At 47.1% G+C, this 18403-nt stretch overlaps 1 protein-coding gene across 1 annotated transcript; it reads left to right on the forward strand.

The window, feature by feature from the left end:
• The first annotated feature begins 17 nt into the window (after positions 1-17).
• NME6 (NME/NM23 nucleoside diphosphate kinase 6) lies at positions 18-11612 on the forward strand. Its single transcript, XM_081927487.1, has 6 exons — positions 18-84; positions 2826-3005; positions 4608-4710; positions 7611-7650; positions 9648-9808; positions 10482-11612. The coding sequence occupies exons 2-6, from the start codon at positions 2913-2915 to the stop codon at positions 10646-10648; spliced, it is 564 nt and encodes a 187-aa protein (XP_081783613.1). The 5' UTR covers positions 18-84; positions 2826-2912; the 3' UTR covers positions 10649-11612.
• The last annotated feature ends 6791 nt before the right edge of the window (positions 11613-18403 follow it).

The raw sequence follows: 18403 nt of genomic DNA on the forward strand, positions 1-18403 counted from the left end.
AAGGGAGGGAGGAGGAAGAGGAAGGAAGGAGGGAAGGAGGAAGGAGGGAAGGAGGAGGGAGACGCCGCCGCCGGGGACAGGCAGGTACCGGAGCAGGATGAGGCCTCTTCCCTCCCTCCCCCTCTTCTTCCCCCCCGGGCAGGATCCTCTCGCCCCCCAAGAGACCTCTCCCCCCTCGGAAGCACAGAGACACCCCCTCTCCCTCACCCCCCTGCCAGCCCCACTCACGGGGGGGGGAGTTGGGGGGCCCCCACGCCCCTGGCTTGGCTTCAGAGCGGAGGGGGAAAGCCCTCTTCCTTCCATCCATCCTTCTTTCCTTCCTTCCATTCCTTCTTCTCTTTCCTTCCCCTTCCCTTCTTCCTTCCTTTCTTCTCTTTCCTTCCCCTTCCCTTCTTCTTTCCATCCTCCCTTCCATCCTTCCCTTCTCTTCCCGCCCCACTCTTCCTCCCTCTCTCTCTCTCACGCTCTCCCTCCTTCCTTCTTCCCATCCTCCCTCCCATCCTCCCATCTGCCCTTCCATCCTTCCCTTCCCACCCCACTCTTCCTCTTACTTACACTCTCTCTCTCTCTCTCTCTCTCCCCCCCCTCTCTCTCTCTCTCCTTCCTTCCTTCCTTCCTTCCTTCCTTCCTTCCTTCCTTCCTTCCTTCCTTCCTTCCTTCTTCTGGCGCCCTCCCACCAGATGCCAAGGGGATCAGTGAACCGCCCTGAGACCTGCAGGTACAGGGCAGTAGACAAATTCAAACAACAACAACAGCCTTCAGAAGCATTTAAAAGCAAATCTGTATTGGAAGTGTGTGTGTGTGTGTGTGTGTTTAAAAAAAAGTTTAATGTTTCATTATGCTTTTATATATGCTGGGTGACTCCTCTGCATCCCACAATATCTGGAGCAGAACTGCCCATCTCTGTGCAACATTGCTTTTTATATTACTTATTTATTCAGTTTATGTCCCATCTAAAAGAGCTATAATAATAATAATAATAGAATTTGTTGTTTTTGTTTTGCTTGCTTTACTTTGATGTACAGTGGTACCTCGGGTTACATACACTTCAGGTTACATACGCTTCAGGTTACAGACTCCGCTAATCCAGAAATAGTGCTTCAGGTTAAGAACTTTGCTTCAGGATGAGAACAGAAATTGTGCTTCGGGGGCGCAGCGGCAGCAGGAAGCCCCATTAGCTAAAGTGGTGCTTCAGGTTAAGAACAGTCTCAGGTTAAGTACGGACCTCCAGAACGAATTAAGTACTTAACCCGAGGTACCACTGTACTTTGTACAAAATGTAGGAACTCAGTACATACAGTTTTAAGAGAAGGGTAATATTTTTTGCAATGTAGGCTCCCCCACCCACTATTGACCTGCTTGCCACCAACATTACAAAAAACATTACCATTATTATTATTATTATTATTATTATTATTATTATTATTATTATTATACTGCCCTATACCCACAGGTCTCAGGGTAGTCCACAGCATAAAATCACATAGGGATAATAAAGTATTAGCTCCTACAAAGAATCTTTTTACAAATAATAAAGATTTACAAAACTAAAAGCATTTTCCACCCGCTGTGAGTCCCATCATTACTTAGAATAAATGTTTCATATAGTCTTAAATGAGCCAGACATTTTGCATACACGGAAGGCACTGATTGACTTCCATGTGCCTCAATATCTAATTCCCACACCTTCAAGGAACATGGGGTGCCCCTAATACGCCCCTTCTTTTCATCCTTTCAACAGCTCCTTGTATATTAATTCAGGAATCTTTAACCTAACCTGGTAGAACATGGGCAGCCAGGGCAGAATTTTGAGCACCCGACCGCTGAGACTTGTGTCCTCTTGCTGGCTCTTCAGTGCTCTCCAAATCTTGCCCTTCCTTTATTTATTTTCAATTTTTTGGTCTTTATTTCCCTCCAAGGAGCTCAAAGTGGCACACACAGCTCTCCCCAATCCCCACAACCCTTTGAGGGAGGCTGGAGAGGCAGTGACTTGCCCGAGGTCGCCCATTGAGCTTTTTCATCTCTGCCAAGCTAAGCAGTTGGCTCCTTACCTCTCTCGCCCTGATCTAGCCACTGTGACCTCCAGACTGGATTATTGTAACTCGCTCTACGTGGGGCTGCCCTTGAGACTGACCCAGAAACTCCAGCGGGTGCAGAATGCCGTGGCGAGACTCTTTACGGGGTCCTTGCCGCGGGATCATATTCACCCGGTGCTATACCAGCTGCACTGGCTCCCGGTGGAGTACAGGGTCAGGTTTAAGGTGCTGGATTTGACCATATACAGCCTAGGACCCTCGTACCTACAGGACTGCCTCTCCTGGTATGTCCCACAGAGGACCTTACGGTCTTCAAACAAAAACATCTTGGAGGTCCCGGGCCACAGAGAGGTTAGGCTGGCCTCAACCAGAGCCAGGGCTTTTTCGGCCGTGGCCCCGATCTGGTGGAACGCTCTGTCACAAGAGACTAGGCTCCTGCGGGACTTGACATCTTTCCGCAGGGCCTGCAAGACAGAGCTGTTCCACCAGGCCTTTGGCCAAGGCACAGTCTGACCCCCTCCTTTGGTAATCCTCACAGATCTCTAGCCCAATGGTTGCCATTGATTTGATTTGAACTGATTTTAGAATGAATTGATTTTAGAATGTTGTATTATTTTATTATTGTTAGCCGCCCTGAGCCTCGCTTCGGCTGGGGAGGGCGGGATATAAATAAACATTTATTATTATTATTATTATTATTATTGGCCAGGGATTCGACCCTGGTCGCCCAGGGCCTAGTCGGACACTCTCTAACCACTACACCGCACTGACCTGACTTTATATTGCCAGGCCGATGCTTTGGGGACGGGCCACCACGAGACGGACAGACAGAGCACCTGCCAGCCCCACCCAGGGCATGGGAAACCAGTGAGCAGGATGAGGGCCGTTCTGCATGCTCCACGGCGGGTCCTGCAACTCACCCTTGCCATCATCAAGCCTGATGCCGTGGCTCACCCTCTCTTCCTCGAGGTAAGGACCAAAGAAGGTAAGGAGAGCCTGCAGGATCAGCCCAATGGCTCTTCCAGCTTCCTGTTCACACAGTGGCCGACCAAATGCCCCAAAGCGAAACCCACAAGTAGGACATGAACACAGCTAAAAGGTAAAGGACCCCTGGATGGTTAAGTCCAGTCAAAGGCGACTATGGGGTGCGGCGCTTATCTCGCTTTCAGGCCGAGGGAGCCGGTGTTCGTCCGCAGACGGCTTTCCAGGTCATGTGGCCAGCAGGACTAAACTGCTTCTGGAGCAACGGGACACCGTGACGATAACCAGAGTGCATAGAAACGCCATTTACCTTCCCGCCACAGTGGTACCTATTTATCTACTTGCACTTTTTGGTGTGCTTTCGAACTGCTAGGTTGGCAGGAGCTGGGACTGAGCAACAGGAGCTCACCTCGTTGTGGGGATTTGAACCGCTGAGTTTCCAATCAGAGGGGGTCTACTTTGAAGGCCTATTAGCAGGGCCGTCTTAACCATAGGCGCCAGGGGTTCGGGGCACCCGGGCACCGGGCTTTCAGGGGTGCCAGGCTGAGATTCCAGGGCCCGAGAGTTGGAGCTAAGTTAAGAAGAACAGCGTGTAGTAATAAATTATTATTATTATTATTATTATTATTATTATTATTATTATTATTATTCATTTCTATACAGTGGTACCTCGGGTTAAGAACTTAATTCGTTCCGGAGGTCTGTTCTTAACAGTTGGGGGTGGGGGGGGAGAGGCCTGAACAGGTGATTTAGTTCTTTTAGATGCTTGCTGCTCCAATATTTCACAGTCGCCACACCCCGAAGGAGAGACCTAGAGGGGCAATTTGCCCTTTATGTCTTTCCCTTTGGGGCTGCCCCACTGTCTGGCATTAGAAATAACTCTGAGCAGCTGCTTACGGAGCAGTTCCAGAGCATAGCTGCCAACCATCCCTTATTTGGCGGGAAAGTCCCTTATCCCAGCACCGTGTCCCGCTGCTGTCCCTTATTGATGATGTCCCTTAAATTTCCCAGATTTCAAATGAAGCAGCTCCTCTTCCTCCCTCCCTGCCGGCCAGGGAGGAGGGAGGCTCCAACTGTGTTGCTTGGCTGTGTTGCTCACCCAATAAGGAGTCTAAGAACGGCTGGGGGGGTGGAACTTGCATGCCTTGTGCCGATCAAATCGGCCGCGTTGCCTGGGGACTCGCCTTTGCTCAGCGCTTCCCAGCGGAGAGGTGACGGTGGTTTTCCTTGCTGCATCCCCTTTGCCGGGTTGCTGCGCTGTGGGAACCACTGCTTGAGGCTTTGTTTGGCTGCTGGCTGGGCTTTCCGCCTTTGGCTCGGAGGGGCTCAGAAGTTGAACCTACCTGTGCTCTGAAAATCCCTTATTTTGACTGCTGATCCCTTATTTTCGAGGCTGCTGGTCCCTTATTTTCAAAACTGTAAGTTGACAGCTATGTTCCAGAGAGCTTTGCCATGAGATACGCTCAAGGTTGTGGCCACTAGATTCGAACCTGGCTCCCAAGGCTGCAAAAAGTCTCCCCGCTGCCCCTCCTGTCCGTCTCCTTGTCTGTAGCGTTGGCTTCAGAGCGACTCGTCCTCTTCTCTTCCCAGGCTGTGCACCAGACCATCCTGGACAACCGGTTATTGATCGTCAGGAGCAAGGATGTGACATGGAGCAGGCAGGAGAGCCAGAGGTTCTACCAGGAACACTCAGGTCAGGACCACCCCCCAAAAAATACCCCATTGCTAAGCCCAGGAAGTAGGTGGGGTCAGCAGAGAATCCAGTAAGAGGCACTTAGATGGCTCTAATCCAGGGGAAACATGGAAGCTGTTTCCTTACTTAGAATCATAGAATTTTAGAGTTGGAAGGGACCCCCAAAGGTCCTGTAGTCCAACCCTCTGCAATGCAGGAATGTCAGCTCAGACGCCCATGACAGATGCAACTCATGGCAGTTACCCACTGGTCCATGCAGCTAGCGGGGCAAGTTAGGAGCCCACCGCAGGTACACAAAGAAATATTATTATTATTATTATTATTATTATTATTGATATTTGCACTGCAGGTGGTTGGGCTAGATGAATCTTTGGGTCTCTTCCACCTCTATGGTTTTATTTTTTAAAAAACAATACTTTTAAATAGTTTCCAATGACAAGAATCCATAAGACACCTCATTATATCCATGTCAAATCACAATACCAAATCAAATATCAATTAATCAAATATCCAGTTGTATCATTTTGGTCCTGTCCCCCCCCCCCGCATGCTAGAATTACAGGTTTATTTATTTATTTATTCTGCTTCCAAAGCGATACGATACAATAATCTTTAATGACATTGTCCTATATAGAACAACGAAATTGAAAAAAATCTACATCAGACATTCGAAAACCAGCAAGCCTACTATCCCAGCTATCCCAGCCTGGTTAACCCCCTAAAAACTCTGATACCCCATAACTAAATACAATATACTCCCATACAGACTACCTTACACTGCGTTACTAATAATAATAATAATAATAATAATAATAATAATTTATTTATACCCCGCCCATCTGGCTGGGCCTCCCCAGCCACTCTGGGCGGCTTCCATAAAAACCAAAAATACAGTAAAATATCACACGTTAAAAACTTCCCTGAACAGGGCTGCCTTAAGATGTCTTCTGAATGTCAGGTAGTTTATCGCTTTGACATCTGCTGGAAGGGCATTCCACAGGGTGGGCGCCACCACCGAGAAGGCCCTCTGCCTGGTTCCCTGTAGCTTCGCTTCTCGCAATGAGGGAACCGCCAGAAGGCCCTCGGCGCTGGACCTCAGCGTCCGGGCAGAATGATGGGGTTTAAACTGGTTTAAACTGGTTTAAAACCAGTTGTATTACAATCGTAATAGTAATTCACTCAACAGCTGCAGTGTTTATAACTTCTACCCGTATTAACACATTTAATAATCCACCTCTGTGGTTCTGTTATTATGATCAATCACCCGCTCCGCACCCAAAGGTCTCAGGCCAGGCAGCAACATTGAAATGCAGTCTTGTGGGCTCTCCTCCCATGGAGGTTTTCAAGCAGAGGTTGGATGGTCATCTGTCAGGGATGATTTAGTTGAGATTCCTGCATGGCAGGCAGTTGGACTAGATTACCCTCGTGGGTCCCGTTAAACTCTACAGTTCTGTGATTCTGTGGTCTTGAACATAGTTTAGAACAACTTACGAGCTCTCATGGTCTTGCCTCCTGCCCATCACGCGCGATGTCCTTCATACAGGTTACGAGAAGTATCCTACATGGAATTAATGCATCCAAGTAGGAACTGTGTCTTGTCTGGGGTAGACGTGAAACTTTGCGTGTGGAGCCTAGGAAGCTGGCTTTTATTGAGTCCAAGGGCCGGATTTCGGTTTGATGAGGCCCTAAGCTACTGAAGGGCCCTTGATATGTCCAGCTGTCCTTTGTCAACAACAAATGGCCGCTGTTTTTTGTGTGGAATATATGCTATATGGTCATTGATGGACCTAATAGGTATCTGAAGCCATTTGCACATGTTGCCGTGCACCCAGTCCATGCAGAATGTGGGCACCCTATATATAGAAAGGAGCAAACCAGGGATATTTTAGGGAGCAGGTGAGCAGGCAGGGCCCATGACTTACATCATAGGAGCCTACACAACACAAAACACTCTTGTTGTATGTAGGTTTTATAATTATTGGTTTTTCATTTTATATTTTGGAAATGTACATCCAGGTTTTTTTCCTTTCAATTTTTTGGGGGCCCCAAGAGAGTGAGGCCTTAAGCTATAGTTTGTTTAGCGTATACATAAACCCGGCGCTGCTGAGTCAGACCATCAGAGCATCTCACGCAAAGCTGCCAACCCTCACTGGCAGCATTTGCATGCCAGGGTTTTAGGTAGGAATAATAATAATAATAATAATAATAATAATAATAATAATAATAATAATTTATTTATACCCTACCCATCTGGCTGGGTTTCCCCAGCCACTCTGGGCAACTCCCAACAGAATGTTGAAAATAGAATCAAACATTAAAAGCTCCCCTGAACAGGGCTGCCTTCAGATGTCTTCTGAATGTCTGGTAGTTGTTGTTCTCTTTGACATCTGGTGGGAGGGCGTTCCACAGGGCAGGTGCCACCACCAAGAAGGCCCTCTGCCTGGTTCCCTGTAACTTCGCTTCTCGCAGGGAGGGAACTGACAGAAGGCCCTCGGAGCTGGACCTTGGTGTTTGGGCTGGACGATGGAGTCTCTCGCGACCTTACCTGGAGATTGAATTTGAGACCTTCTTCATTAAAGGCAGGCACTCTGAACTGGGGCCCTTCTCTAAGAGTCTGTGCTTGGGGCCCTGGTGTCCTTCAAGAGATGGCTTGGAAGTCACGCGAGACAGGAAGGCTCTTGCAGTTTATACACAGCGCAGGTGGAGAACCCCCGGTGGTCCTTCTGGCGTCTGGGACTACAGATCCCATCAGCCCTGGCTGGGGCAGAGTTGGAGTCCAACTCTGGTGTGCCACCCCTGGTGTGCATAGGGAAAGGATGGCAATAACTCCTGGGAAGGGTTCTCTCAAGACCTCTCCCAGAAGCGTGCATTGGTCTCAGGGCTCTCGATCTCTTTTTCAGGGCGTTTCTTCTACCAGAGGCTGGTGGAATTCATGGCCAGGTACGTCCGCAGCATATATATATATCTTTTAATTAATTGAGATTTTTCAAGGAAACAAAAATTGTGTAATAAAATACAAAACACATAAGACATAATGGGGGCTGGTGGGAGTTGTAGTTTAAAACATCTGGATGGTACCAGGTTGGTGCCCTATTTATTATTATTATTATTACTATTATTATTACTATTACTATTATTATTACTATTATTTCGATTTCTATACCGCTTTATATTTTAAAGAACAAATCTCTCTTTTTTTGGAATCATTTTTATTTGGTTTTTACAATGCAAAATTATATTTTAAAAATTCAATTACATATCCATATAAAAAGATTCCCCTGAGTCTCAGGATTTCTCCCCCTCCTTCCCTGGAGTCCCTTTTAAATCATTTAAAAGTGCATCTTCTCCAAACTCTGTAACTATTAGATCCTTCCATGTTTTCCATGGTAATTATTACACCACAAGTGAAATCAAAATCCTGCCAATGTTTCCATCTGCTTACAGCGGTCTCTTTAAAAAGTTGTAAATTCCTCCCATTCTTTTGTAAAGTTTTTGTCCTCTCGGTTCCTGAGTTTTCCAGTCAGCTTTGCCATTTCAGCACAGTCCACCAGCTTGGTTTGTCGTTAACGAACAAATTTCAACGTGGTTTGCAACATCTGGATAACTCAGTCGGGTAAAACATGGTCTGATAATCCCAAATTTGCAGGTTCGATTCCCATATGGGACCCCTGCATATTCCTGCATTGCTGGGGGGGGGGGTTGGACTAGAAGTGGTGTCCAAACTTTTTTCAAAGAGGGCCAGATTTGATGAAGTGAAGGGCTGTGAGGGCCGACCAAAGGGCCGACCAAAGTGGTTAGCCTTTTTTTAGGATTGAAGTTGTTGAGGTTTTTTTTAGGATTTTACTCCAGGAAATAAACTGCCACAGGGGCCAGATTAAACTGACTGGGCTGGATTAGGCCTCCAAAACAGGCTTTGGACATGCCTGGGACCCTTCTAACTCTGCAATTCTATCTATGGAATCATCAAACAAAACAACCCAGACTAAAACTAACTATCTTTCTTTCTTTCTTTCTTTCTTTCTTTCTTTCTTTCTTTCTTTCTTGCATTAAAATGCTTAGCAAATATACAGCTTGAGCATAGGCAGAGAGAAATTAAATCATGGGTAGGCAACCTAACGTCCGTGGGCCAGATCCGGCCCAATCGCCTTCTCAATCTGGCCCACGGACGGTACAGGAATCAGCGTGTTTTTACATGAGTAGAATGTGTCCTTTTATTTAAAACGCATCTCTGGGTTATTTGTGGGGTATAGGAATTCGTTCATTCCCCCCCCCTCAAAATATAGTCCGGCCCCCCACAAGGTCTGAGGGACAGTGGACCGGCCCCCTGCTGGAATAGTTTGCTGACCCCTGAATTAGACACTCCATCAGTACACTGCTCCTGTGTTGAATCTCCAGAGAAACAGCATTCATCCTTTTTTATAACTTTATTGCAAAACAATTTACGTATAACAATACAGACAAACAAAGACAGTGCCTCAATGACAACTAAATATTAACTAACAACACATCGCGTAACATCACACACGCTTTTGACTTCCGATTCACCTCATTGTGCTTTCTACATATTCTTCACCTTTACGCCTTTCCTGTTATATCTGTTACATGCAGACTAAAACTATTTCAAGCGTCAAGGAAAATATTTCCGCGCCTTCTCTTAAGTGACGTTTTGCTTTCCCCAGTCGACAGCCTGCCACCCAGAGATCTCCACTTGGTTGCAATTGGACCTGTGCCAGTTGCAAAAGGCAACTGGCGCCTGGCCAGTTTTGAACACTGGGAGGGAGATTTCCTGAGCCAAGGCCACCTAGGGCTTTTAAGGTTTATTGCCTGCGCTTTTGACTTGTGCATGGAAGCCAGTTGGCCACCAGTCCGGCTGCTTGCAAGATCCGTGTGACACGACCCCCTGACCTTCCTTGCGCCTTCTCTCTCTTCCTTTCCAGCGGCCCCATGAGGACATACATCCTTGCCCATGAAGAAGCCATCTCGCTCTGGAGGTCTCTGATGGGTCCCACCAGGGTTTTCCGTGCCCAGCACACAGACCCAGAGTCCATCCGTGGGTCATTTGGCCTCACGGACACTCGGAACACCGTCCACGGCTCAGGTGAGTCCGGGAGGGGCGGGAAATGGGGAGCAGGAGAACTTTGGACAAGCTCTCCAAGCAACTTGTAAAATATTCCTTTGCAAAGGAGCCCCAAAGTCTGGGCCCAGCAAAGAGGGCTAAGGAATCGTTGTAGCCAAGGGAGCAGGATTGTACCAAGGGATCCTTTGGAATCCACCATAAGATTCCTTCATTGCAGGGGGTGGGACTCTTCTGTTCTGCCCCGCAGAGGACCTTAAGGTCCATGAATAACCATAGTTTAGAGGTCCCGGGCCCTAAGGAAGTCAGATTATCCTCCACCAGGGCCAGGGCCTTCTCAGTGATGGTTCCGACCTGGTGGAATGCTCTGTCCCATGAGACCAGGGCCTGCAGGATTTAATCTCCTTCCGCAGACAGAGCTATTCTGCCTGGCTTTCAACTTGAACTTAGCCTGATCTTTTATTCCCCTTCCTTCCCTCCCTCTCCCCTTTTTATGAAGATTCCCCGCTCTGGGATCCCACAGCTAATTCTCCCCTGGTCTCCTTGCTGGTCCAAGTAGGACCAATTCAGCCAGCTAGTGATTTCTAACACCTTGAAATCGAAGTGGGATTTTTACCGGCTGCCAGTGCAGCCAGCTGATTTTGAACTCAGATCAGCCTGGCCCCGCACTCGCTCACATTTCTCTCCTCCCTTGCAGATTCGGCAGCATCAGCCAGCAGGGAAATCGCCTTCTTCTTCCCAGATTTCAACGAAGACCGGTGGTACCAGCAGGAAGAGCCTCAGCTGCGGGAGAGGGGGGTTGGCCGTGACACCAAGGCGATCCCTCACCACGTGCCCAGAGATGGCTGGGCAGAGGCAGACTGAAGGACGCTTTGCACGGGAGACACTGCCAGAACGGATGCAGGGATTCTGCTCTGGAGACGGGGGTCTACTCCTCTCTTCCCCAAAATGAGCGCCAACACTAAATGTGTTGCAGCTTACTCAGGGATGGCTTTTGAGGTGTGTACGTCGGGATAAGAGCAGACATCTGCCAGGCTGTGCCAGACCCAGGCTGGGTTCAAGGATGCCCATTATATGGAGGTCTAAATTTCTTATTGACTTTGTTGTTGTTGAGTCATGTCCGCCTCTTCGTGACCCCCTGGACCAGAGCACGCCAGGCCCTCCTGTCTTTCACTGCCTCCCGCAGTTTGGTCAAACTCGTGCTGGTAGCTTCGAGAACACTGTCCTACCATCTCGTCCTCTGTTGTCCCCTTCTCCTTGTGCCCTCCATCTTTCCCAGCATCAGGGTCTTTTCCAAGGAGTCTTCTCTTCTCATGAGGTGGCCAAAGTCTTGGCGCCTCAGCTTCAGGATCTGTCCTTCCAGTGAGCACTCAGGGCTGATTGCCTTCAGAATGGAGAGGTTGGATCTTCTTGCAGTCCATGGGACTCTCAAGAGTCTCCTCCAGCACCAGAATTCAAAAGCATCAATTCTTCGGCGATCAGCCTTCTTGATGGTCCAGCTCTCACTTCCATACATCACTACTGGGAAAACCATAGCTTTCACTATACGGACCTTTGTTGGCAAGGTGATGTCTCTGCTTATTCACTTAAGCATGCCTTTTCTCTTGGTTGCAACTGCCATTTCCACAGCTCTGTGCCAAACTATGTACCCATGCCCACGTGCCGTCTTCACTGTGACCCACAAATTCCCAGTAACATTTACTGGGCAAGGGAGGGGTGGGGTGTGTCATCAGGGTTTCATTGCCAAAGGAAGAGGTGCCTTGATTCAAGGTTGTCTGAAAAACATGTTTCCTAATAGCGATAAACTCAACTTTTGATCCAAAACGTGTGTCGGCTTCCTGTCGTTTCTTGGTGAAGATAAAGGCAGATCCTCTGCACATGCCCAGACACACTCTTTCCTTTTTGTTTTCCATGGTAGAGAACCAACTCTGGAAACAAACTCAGGAGCTGAATCGCAGGCAGTCTTGCTGCTGTCGGGGGTGAGGCTGGGGCACAATGCTTAGAAAGTCCTGCTGGCAACCAGGTTAAGTGGAAGCGGCTTGGACACAAATGCAGAGATAAAAGTATAAGAAGATCCTGTTGGGTCGGTATCCCTGCAGGAGCTTTTCCACCCCCGTCATTCTGCCCGGACACTGAGGTCCAGCTCTGAGGGTCTTCTGCTGGTTCCCTCCCTGCAAGAAGTGAGGGTATAGGGAACCAGGCAGAGGGCCTTCTTGGTAGTGGCACCCGCCCTGTGGAACGCCCTCCCATCAGAGGTCAAGGAAATAAAACTATCTGACCATTTTTTCCCGCTAAAATTTTTTTATTGGTTTTTTAACGTATCATTTCCCACAGTAATTAAACATACTTTTACATCTTATACAATTTTTGACTTCCATCAACCTCGTATGAAAATTTTCCAATCTAATCTCTTACTTTCCCTATTACATTTAAGTCTCATAGCTGATAACTATATTCTTTTTCTACTTCGTAACCTTTCATATATTTCTCCTTACAAAATGTACTGTAGTCCTACTAGCGTAATTAAAACTACCTGACTTTTAGAAGACATCTGAAGGCAACTCTGTTTAGGGAAGTTTTTAATGTTTGATCTTATTATTATTATTATTATTATTATTATTATTACTGTATTAATATTCTATTGGGGCTGCCCAGAGTGGGTGGGGAAACCCAGCCAGATGGACAGGGTATAAAGAATAAAGTATTATTACTAGTATTATTATTACCCATCTAGGGCAGCATTCTGTTCTCGCAGGGGCTTAACAGAAGCCTGTCGGAAGCCTACAACAGGATCTGACCACAAGAGCCCTCTCCCCTCCTGTGGTTTCCAGCATAACTCTCCAACTGTGGCTAGTAACTGCTGATAAAACTTTTCCTCTGTGAAGTTGCCAACCCATTAACTAAAGTGGTGCTTCAGATTATGAACAGTTTCAGGTTAAGAATGGACCTCCAGAATGAATTAAGTACTTAACCCGAGGTACCACTGTATATCTATGTACAGTTGGAGGTATGCAAAAAAATGTATTCCCTTGTTTACACATTTTTGTCTACTTGAAGAAGCCGTGGTCCAATCTGAAAAATACAAATATTAAGGTTACAAAACTATAAAAATAATGAAAAATTAAGTTTGCAAAACAATAATTACCATGTGGTTAGGGTAGATCAACGTGTCAGTGTCCACTTATCACCAGTGTAAATATGACATATCGGCAAAAGTCGGAAATTGAAAGATAACTATAGCACGTACACGAAAATCGATTTCAGATTTGAAACCAGCATTGAAAGAATGTATAAGAACAGTTGGAAAATCTCATGCAACAGAAAATGAAAAAAAATAAAATGTTCCCCAGTGTTATGGATGAATTAAGGAGAAAGCGAATGGAGAAAAAGTCATTCTCCCTAACACCAGAACTCCTGGACACCCAACAAAGCTGAATGTTGGAAGATTCAGGAGAGGTAAAAGCAGCACATCGTCAAACTGTGGAACTCACTGCAGCAGGAGGCAGTGATGGTCACCAACTTGGATGGCTTTAAAAGAGAATTGGATAAATTCAGAGAGAAGCGGGAGAGGACAATCAATGGGTACCAACCACAATGGCTCTGCTCTGCCCCACAGCTGGAGGCTGGAAACCACAGGAGGGGAGAGTTGTTCTTGTGCTTGAATCCTGCTTGCAGGTTTCCTATGATAGGCATCTGGTTGGCCACTGTGAGAAGAATAGGATGCTGGACAAGATGGGCCACTGGCCTGATCCAGCGTGCTCTTACATTCTTAATGAATAATAATAATATTAATAATATATTTGTACACCGCCCATCTGGCTGGGTTTCCCCAGCTACTCCGGGTGGCTTCCAACAAAGACCAAAAATACACTAAAATCTCACACATTAAAAGCTTCCCTAAACGGCTGCCTTCAGATGTCTTCTAAAGGTCTGGTAGTTGTTCTTCTCTTTGACGTCTGGTGGGAGGGCGTTCCACAGGGCGGGTGCCACTACCGAGAAGGCCCTCTGCCTGGTTCCATGTAGCCTCACCTCTCGCAGTGAGGGAACTGCCAGAAGGCCCTCGGCGCTGGACCTCAGTGTCCGGGCAGAACGATGGGGGTGGAGACGCTCCTTCAGGTATACAGGACCGAGGCCATTTAGGGCTTTAAAGGTCAGCACCAACACATTGAACTGTGCTCGGAAATGTGCTGGGAGCCAATGTAGGTCTTTCAAAACCGGTGTTATGTGGTCTCCCAGTCCCCAGTCTAGCTGCCGCATTCTAGATTAGTTGTAGTTTCTGGGTCACCTTCAAAGGTAGCCCCACATACAGCGCATGACAGTAGTCCAAGTGGGAGATAACCAGCCCGTGCACCACTCTGGCGAGACAGTCTGCGGGCAGGTAGGGTCTCATCCTGCGCACCAGATGGAGCTGGTAGACAGCCGCCCTGGACACAGAATTGACCTGCACCTCCATGGACAGCTGTGAGTCCAAAATGACTCCCAGGCTGCACACCTGGTCCTTCAGGGGCACAGTTACCCCATTCAGGACCAGGGATTCCTCTACACCTGCCTGCCTCCTGTCCCCCAAAACAGTACTTCTGTCTTGTCAGGATTCAACCTCAATCCATTGGCCGCCATCCATCCATGAAGGGTACTGACATGTAAGGTGGGCTCAGAAAGATTTGGAATTAAATGTCTTCCTGGTTTTAACTGCTTGGGGCTGCAAAAACCATGGTTTTCAAACACTTGACTATTATGGTTCTGCAATATAACCATTCTGCTTGGCCCGAGGCTGCTGAGAAAGGCAGCCTGGATGAATTAGAATGGCATCTGCCAGAAGCTGATGGAGATTTCGGGGGCATGTCAGAAATCTGGAAGTTCCAGGGTGAAAAGTAATTTCATCACTTGAAACAAGGGTGCACAACTCAATTATGTCAGCATTGATTTGGGTCAATTATGTCAGCACTGATGTGGGTCACAAGGGGGTTTAATAATGAACGCGCTCCAGTCTCCTGAACGCCCTGCTGTGATTTCTGCTCCGTGGGGAGTGAACTGAATGACCGACGGGAGCAATAATGTAACTTCACACAGTTGCAAGATGAAAATGATGAAATTAATTGCATCTCTCATCAAAGGGTGCTTCTGACAAGGGCGCAGCCGAACAGAGGCACAGCAGTGCAGCCTGTCTCTGGCGAGCAAACTTTTAATGGCTCCCTTGGCCTCTCGTTTGATTGTTATGGAAAAATATCCTGGCTAACGAACCCCCGACGGCGATGCCAGCTCCTCCCCATAAGCGCACCCCAGTGATCTGCCCCATAGAGACACCTCCCAGCTTTTGGGTGCAGGTCCCGAGGGGAGAGATTCAGCGATGGGAAATTCCATGCTGAAACCAAAGCTATTAAACTGCTATTTAGAATAACCAGTTAATGACACCGGGGAAGAACTTTTAGAACTAAGATGTTCAGCAAACTCTTCTGGTTGATTTGCAAATGTTGAACTGGTTGCATGAATTGTTTGATGCAATACCACCTGGACTATTTGGAGTCGGGGGCGTCAAGAAAGCTTCTCACGTGGTGGGGTTTGCTGCTTCGTTTGACAATGTCCTGACTCAGTCCTTGAGTACAAGAAAGTCCTTTATCATAGAATCGCAGAGTTGGAAGGGAACCCGAGAGTCATATAGTCCAGCCCCCTTAAATGCAGGAATCTCAGCCATGACAGATGGCTATTCAACCTCTGCTTAAACACAGCACCCAGTTAAAGTGTGGCAGTTTTTGAAGGCCTAGATGGCTTTCAAAGGGGATTAGACTAATTCATGGATGAGAGAGCTATCAATGGCTACTATAATAATAATAATAATAAATAATAAATTTTTATTTATACCCCACCCTTCCCGGTTCAGAAAACCAGGCCCAGGGCGGCTAACAACAGATTTAAAACACTTAATTGATGCAACAACAAAAACAGCATAAAATACAGTATAAAACATGAATAACAATAAATTCAGAATTCAAAAATCAATTTAGGGGGGAAAATCCAGGTCTAGCTGGCTAAATTAGTCCTCTTTGGGCCAGCGAGGAGATTAGCTGTGGATTAGAACTGGTAATCTTCATAAAAAGGGGAGGGGGAGGGAAGGAAGGGGAATGAAAGATCAGACTAAGTTCAAGTTGAAAGCCAGGCGGAATAGCTCTGTCTTACAGGCCCTGCGGAAGGAGGTTAAATCCTGCAGGGCCCTGGTCTCCTGGGACAGAGCATTCCACCAGATTGGAGCCATCACTGAGAAGGCCCTGGCCCTGGTGGAGGATAGTCTGACTTCCTTAGGGCCCAGGACCTCTAAACTATGGTTGCTCATGGACCTTAAGATCCTCTGCGGGGCAGACCAGGAGAGGCGGTCCCATAAATACGAGGGCCCTAAGCCACAAAGGGCTAGCCTGCAATCCTCCTAGCTCAGTTGGTAGAGCACGAGACTTTTAATCTCAGGGTCATGGGTTTGAGCAAACCCCATTGAGCAAAAGATTCCTGCATTGCCCGGGGTTGGACTAGATGACCCTCGAGACCCCTTCCAACTCATTCTATGAGCCTTACCAGCTTCTGGAAGGTGCAGAATGGGAGGGTGCTGTTGTGGTCAAATCCTGCTCCTTTGGGGCACCGTGTTGGTGACTGAGAGCAAGATGCTGAACTAGTTGGGTCACTGGTCTGATCCAGATTGTGGAAGTCAAAGGACGTTGCCTCTAGCAAAGCAAAATCACATTTATGTTATTTATTTTTAATGAAAATGTTAATTTCTGGTGCAGAATCAGCTTCAGGGGGAATGCAACATTCTTTCTCTATTAGGCATTGGAGGTTCACATCACCAGAAATCTTGAAAGACACACCTATGTATTTATAAGCATTGATTGATTGATTGATTGATCGATCGATCAATTTCACAATAGGGTAAATGGAAACTTTTGGACAGGAAACTAGGCTAGGTGAGCCTTTGAACTCATCTATAATGGCAGCACCATATGCTCTTGTGACTAGCAGTGGAGGTGATGTCATCTACTAGAATCAAAAGAGAGTTAAACAAGGGATGGGAAGTGAAATCATTAGGGTTTGTATTTTATTGTAAAGCCCACATGGAAGTCCTTTGGCTGGCCAATTAAAAATGTATCTAATAGAGATACTGAGCCTTGACCATGGTAATCTGTATTTTTATCTTTAACCACCCTGGGAATGCAATGGAAGCTCAAAGCAGTTTACAAGAAGGACTAAAGCAGCAAAACGCCTGATTATGAAATTAAATAGTTGTTGTTGTTGTTGTTTAGTCGTTTAGTCGTGTCCGACTCTTTGTGACCCCCTGGACCAGAGCACGCCAGGCACTCCTGTCTTCCACTGCCTCCTGCAGTTTGGTCAAACTCATGCTGGTAGCTTCGAGAACGCTGTCCCACCATCTCGTCCTCTGTCGTCCCCTTCTCCTTGTGCCCTCCATCTTTCCCAACATCAGGGTCTTTTCCAGGGAGTCTTCTCTTCCCATGAGGTGGCCAAAGTCTTGGAGCCTCAGCTTCATGATCTGTCCTTCCAAGGAGCACTCAGGGCTGATCTCCTTCAGAATGGATAGGTTTGATCTTCTTGCAGTCCATGGGACTCTCAAGAGTCTCCTCCAGCGCCATAATTCAAAAGCATCAATTCTTCGGCGATGAGCCTTCTTGATGGTCCAGCTCTCACTTCCATACATCACTACTGGGAAAACCAGAGCATTTACTATGCGGACCTTTGTTGGCAAGGTGATGTCTCTGCTTTTTAAGATGCTGCCTAGATTTGTTTAAATATACAAATTATTAAATATTTCTTACTGGGCTGTTACGTTAACTTGGTTTTCAAAAAGTCTTGATTTTCTTTATTTTTAAAGTGCACCCACAGGCCTTAATTCTAAGGAGCAAAAGAGTTAATTCAATAAAACATACCTGATATGCTCTTCCATATTTTAGGGCCAAGTGAGTTCCAGAACTTCCCTCTTCCCCCAGCATAGGAAAAGACCACATGTTTGGTACGTTTAAATAATGATTTACTTACTAACTCTTAAAAGGTCAGGTTCCTGTGCTTTTACATACATCAGCCAGAAAAGTCACACAGGCAGTAAAAAATGGTTTTTCTACAAAATGATGGCAGTTCCTAAATGATGGGCATAGGAACTCAAGAGTGGTTGGAGAGAGAGATGTAAACTGGAGGAACCAGCTCAGACCTCCTCACACATTCAGCTTCTCACATACACTGAAGGAGAACAACAACTTGATTACCTAGTTCCTCCACAGATGAGGGGAAGTGGACAGAGCTAAGCCTGGCAGGACACAGTGGCGTAGCGTGGGGGGTGCAGGGGGGGCCGGCCGCACCGGGCGCAACATCTGGGGGTTAGGGAAATCCACGGGTTAGGGGGCGCAAATCCACGGGTTAGGGGGCGCAAATCCATGGGTTAGGGGGTGCAAATTACTTGCCTTGCCCTGGGTGCTGATAACCCACGCTACGCCACTGGCAGGACAGCTTACTCTATGGTATTAACCCCTTCATGCACTAATTAGACTTAAGTATGTTGGTTATATGAGGCTGGTTGTCATACAAGTTGGAGGCTGTACTACTTCTGAACACCAGTTTCTGGAAACAGTG

The sequence above is a fragment of the Podarcis melisellensis genome (assembly GCF_964234715.1).
Source record: "Podarcis melisellensis genome assembly, chromosome: 10".
In the NCBI taxonomy this organism is placed as follows: Eukaryota; Metazoa; Chordata; class Lepidosauria; order Squamata; family Lacertidae; genus Podarcis; species Podarcis melisellensis.